We start from the raw sequence: 4,811 nt of genomic DNA, 5'->3' as shown, positions 1-4,811 counted from the left end.
TCTCTAGGTAGTGAGAGGTGTGCTTTCATTATATAGTGCACTACTTAAGAACAGAGACTTCTGGCACCCTATTCCCTATATAGTGCACTACTTTAGACCAGAGCCCTAAGGAACCCTATTCCCTATATAGTGCACTACTTTAGACCAGAGCCATATTACACCCTATTCCCTATATAGTGCACTACTTTAGACCAGAGCCCTATGGCACCCTATTCCCTATATAGTGCACTACTTTAGACCAGAGCCATATTACACCCTATTCCCTATATAGTGCACTACTTTAGACCAGAGCCCTATAGAGCAGTGCATATGGGGAATAGGGTGCCGTTTGGGATGCTGTTTAACTCTGCTAAGTGTGTGTGTGTGTGTGTGTGTGTGTGTGTGTGTGTGTCTACAGGAACAGTGACAGACTGGGGAATGGAGTTCTGTATGCATCAGTCAACCCTGAATACTTCAGCGCTGCAGAGAGTAAGTACCTGTAGTGACCACATCACCTGATAGAGACAGAGAGGAAGTACCTGTAGTGACCACATCACCTGATAGAGACAGAGAGGAAGTACCTGTAGTGACCACATCACCTGATAGAGACAGAGAGGAAGTACCTGTAGTGACCACATCACCTGATAGAGACAGACAGGAAGTACCTGTAGTGACCACATCACCTGATAGAGACAGACAGGAAGTACCTGTAGTGACCACATCACCTGATAGAGACAGAGAGGAAGTACCTGTAGTGACCACATCACCTGATAGAGACAGAGAGGAAGTACCTGTAGTGACCACATCACCTGATAGAGACAGACAGGAAGTACCTGTAGTGACCATATCACCTGATAGAGACAGACAGGAAGTACCTGTAGTGACCACATCACCTGATAGAGACAGAGAGGAAGTACCTGTAGTGACCACATCACCTGATAGAGACAGAGAGGAAGTACCTGTAGTGACCACATCACCTGATAGAGACAGAGAGGAAGTACCTGTAGTGACCACATCACCTGATAGAGACAGACAGGAAGTACCTGTAGTGACCACATCACCTGATAGAGACAGAGAGGAAGTACCTGTAGTGACCACATCACCTGATAGAGACAGACAGGAAGTACCTGTAGTGACCATATCACCTGATAGAGACAGAGAGGAAGTACCTGTAGTGACATATCACCTGATAGAGACAGAGAGGAAGTACCTGTAGTGACCACATCACCTGATAGAGACAGAGAGGAAGTACCTGTAGTGACCATATCACCTGATAGAGACAGAGAGGAAGTACCTGTAGTGACATATCACCTGATAGAGACAGAGAGGAAGTACCTGTAGTGACCACATCACCTGATAGAGACAGAGAGGAAGTACCTGTAGTGACCATATCACCTTATAGAGACAGACAGGAAGTACCTGTAGTGACCATATCACCTGATAGAGACAGAGAGGAAGTACCTGTAGTGACCATATCACCTTATAGAGACAGACAGGAAGTACCTGTAGTGACATATCACCTGCCTGATAGAGACAGAGAGGAAGTACCTGTAGTGACCACATCACCTGATAGAGACAGAGAGGAAGTACCTGTAGTGACCACATCACCTGATAGAGACAGAGAGGAAGTACCTGTAGTGACCATATCACCTGATAGAGACAGACAGGAAGTACCTGTAGTGACCATATCACCTGATAGAGACAGAGAGGAAGTACCTGTAGTGACCATATCACCTGATAGAGACAGACAGGAAGTACCTGTAGTGACCATATCACCTGATAGAGACAGAGAGGAAGTACCTGTAGTGACCATATCACCTGATAGAGACAGACAGGAAGTACCTGTAGTGACCATATCACCTGATAGAGACAGACAGGAAGTACCTGTAGTGACCATATCACCTGATAGAGACAGAGAGGAAGTACCTGTAGTGACCATATCACCTGATAGAGACAGACAGGAAGTACCTGTAGTGACCATATCACCTGATAGAGACAGAGAGGAAGTACCTGTAGTGACCATATCACCTGATAGAGACAGACAGGAAGTACCTGTAGTGACCATATCACCTGATAGAGACAGACAGGAAGTACCTGTAGTGACCATATCACCTGATAGAGACAGAGAGGAAAGTACCTGTAGTGACCACATCACCTGATAGAGACAGAGAGGAAGTACCTGTAGTGACCACATCACCTGATAGAGACAGAGAGGAAGTACCTGTAGTGACCATATCACCTGATAGAGACAGACAGGAAGTACCTGTAGTGACCATATCACCTGATAGTCGCTCTGGATAAGAGCGTCTGCTAAATGACTTAAATGTAAATGTAAATGTAAATAGAGACAGACAGGAAGTACCTGTAGTGACCATATCACCTTATAGAGACAGAGAGGAAGTACCTGTAGTGACCATATCACCTGATAGAGACAGAGAGGAAGTACTTGTAGTGACCATATCACCTGATAGAGACAGACAGGAAGTACCTGTAGTGACCATATCACCTGATAGAGACAGACAGGAAGTACCTGTAGTGACCATATCACCTTATAGAGACAGACAGGAAGTACCTGTAGTGACATATCACCTGATAGAGACAGACAGGAAGTACCTGTAGTGACATATCACCTGATAGAGACAGAGAGGAAGTACCTGTAGTGACCATATCACCTGATAGAGACAGACAGGAAGTACCTGTAGTGACCTGATAGAGACAGACAGGAAGTACCTGTAGTGACCTGATAGAGACAGACAGGAAGTACCTGTAGTCACCTGATAGACAGACAGGAAGTACCTGTAGTGACCATATCACCTGATAGAGACAGACAGGAAGTACCTGTAGTGACCATATCACCTGATAGAGACAGACAGGAAGTACCTGTAGTGACCATATCACCTGATAGAGACAGACAGGAAGTACCTGTAGTGACCACATCACCTGATAGAGACAGAGAGGAAGTACCTGTAGTGACCACATCACCTGATAGAGACAGAGAGGAAGTACCTGTAGTGACCACATCACCTGATAGAGACAGACAGGAAGTACCTGTAGTCACCTGATAGAGACAGAGAGGAAGTACCTGTAGTGACCATATCACCTGATAGAGACAGAGAGGAAGTACCTGTAGTGACCATATCACCTGATAGAGACAGAGAGTAAGTACCTGTAGTGACCACATCACCTGATAGAGACAGAGAGGAAGTACCTGTAGTGACCACATCACCTGATAGAGACAGAGAGGAAGTACCTGTAGTGACCACATCACCTGATAGAGACAGAGAGGAAGTACCTGTAGTGACCATATCACCTGATAGAGACAGAGAGGAAGTACCTGTAGTGACCATATCACCTGATAGAGACAGACAGGGAAGTACCTGTAGTGACCATATCACCTGATAGAGACAGACAGGAAGTACCTGTAGTGACCATATCACCTTATAGAGACAGACAGGAAGTACCTGTAGTGACCATATCACCTTATAGAGACAGAGAGAAGTACCTGTAGTGACCATATCACCTGATAGAGACAGAGAGGAAGTACCTGTAGTGACCACATCACCTGATAGAGACAGAGAGGAAGTACCTGTAGTGACCATATCACCTTATAGAGACAGACAGGAAGTACCTGTAGTGACATATCACCTGCCTGATAGAGACAGAGAGGAAGTACCTGTAGTGACCACATCACCTGATAGAGACAGACAGGAAGTACCTGTAGTGACCATATCACCTGATAGAGACAGATAGGAAGTACCTGTAGTGACCACATCACCTGATAGAGACAGAGAGGAAGTACCTGTAGTGACCATATCACCTGATAGAGACAGAGAGGAAGTACCTGTAGTGACCATATCACCTGATAGAGACAGACAGGAAGTACCTGTAGTGACCATGTCTCCTGATAGAGACCGACAGGAAGTACCTGTAGTGACCATATCACCTGATAGAGACAGAGAGGAAGTACCTGTAGTGACCATATCACCTTATAGAGACAGAGAGGAAGTACCTGTAGTGACCACATCACCTGATAGAGACAGACAGGAAGTACCTGTAGTGACCACATCACCTGATAGAGACAGAGAGGAAGTACCTGTAGTGACATATCACCTGATAGAGACAGAGAGGAAGTACCTGTAGTGACCATATCACCTGATAGAGACAGAGAGGAAGTACCTGTAGTGACCACATCACCTGATAGAGACAGACAGGAAGTACCTGTAGTCACCTGATAGAGACAGAGAGGAAGTACCTGTAGTGACCATATCACCTGATAGGTCGTCAGGGTCAGGCTGTGTGGTACTGTGATATAGTTGTCTGTTAACCCTCTCCTCTCTTCCAGTGTATATACCAGATGAATGGGAGGTGTTGAGGGAGAAGATCACGATGAACAGAGAGCTGGGTCAGGGGTCGTTTGGCATGGTGTACGAGGGCGTTGCTAAGGGAGTAGTCAAGGACGAGCCAGAGACGTGTGTGGCCATTAAGACGGTGAACGAGTCTGCCAGCATGAGAGAGAGAATAGAGTTCCTCAATGAAGCTTCTGTCATGAAGGAGTTCAACTGTCATCACGTGGTAAGACACACACACACACACACACACACACACACACACACACACAGTGTGGTACGACACAGGACACACACACACACACACACAGTGTGGTACGACACAGGACACACACACACACACACACACACACACACACACACACACACACACACAGTGTGGTACGACACAGAACACACACACACACACACACACACACACACACACACACACACACACACACACACACACAGTGTGGTACGACACAGAACACACACACACACACA

General features: G+C 46.2%; 1 protein-coding gene across 1 annotated transcript in view; it reads left to right on the top strand.

Moving 5' to 3' along the window:
* Positions 1-397: 397 nt before the first annotated feature.
* LOC135565185 (insulin-like growth factor 1 receptor) overlaps positions 398-4,811 on the top strand; it is a gene marked incomplete at its 5' end in the record, with an annotated part of 64,064 nt that continues 59,650 nt past the window's right edge. The window contains 2 exon segments of the mRNA XM_065011246.1: positions 398-468; positions 4,322-4,551. Of these exon segments, the coding sequence (XP_064867318.1) occupies positions 398-468; positions 4,322-4,551 (301 nt within the window).

This window comes from Oncorhynchus nerka, linkage group LG27, assembly GCF_034236695.1.
Source record: "Oncorhynchus nerka isolate Pitt River linkage group LG27, Oner_Uvic_2.0, whole genome shotgun sequence".
NCBI classification, from domain to species: Eukaryota; Metazoa; Chordata; class Actinopteri; order Salmoniformes; family Salmonidae; genus Oncorhynchus; species Oncorhynchus nerka.
Note: the sequence above shows the minus strand (reverse complement) of the source record. Positions and strands in the feature narration are given on the sequence as shown.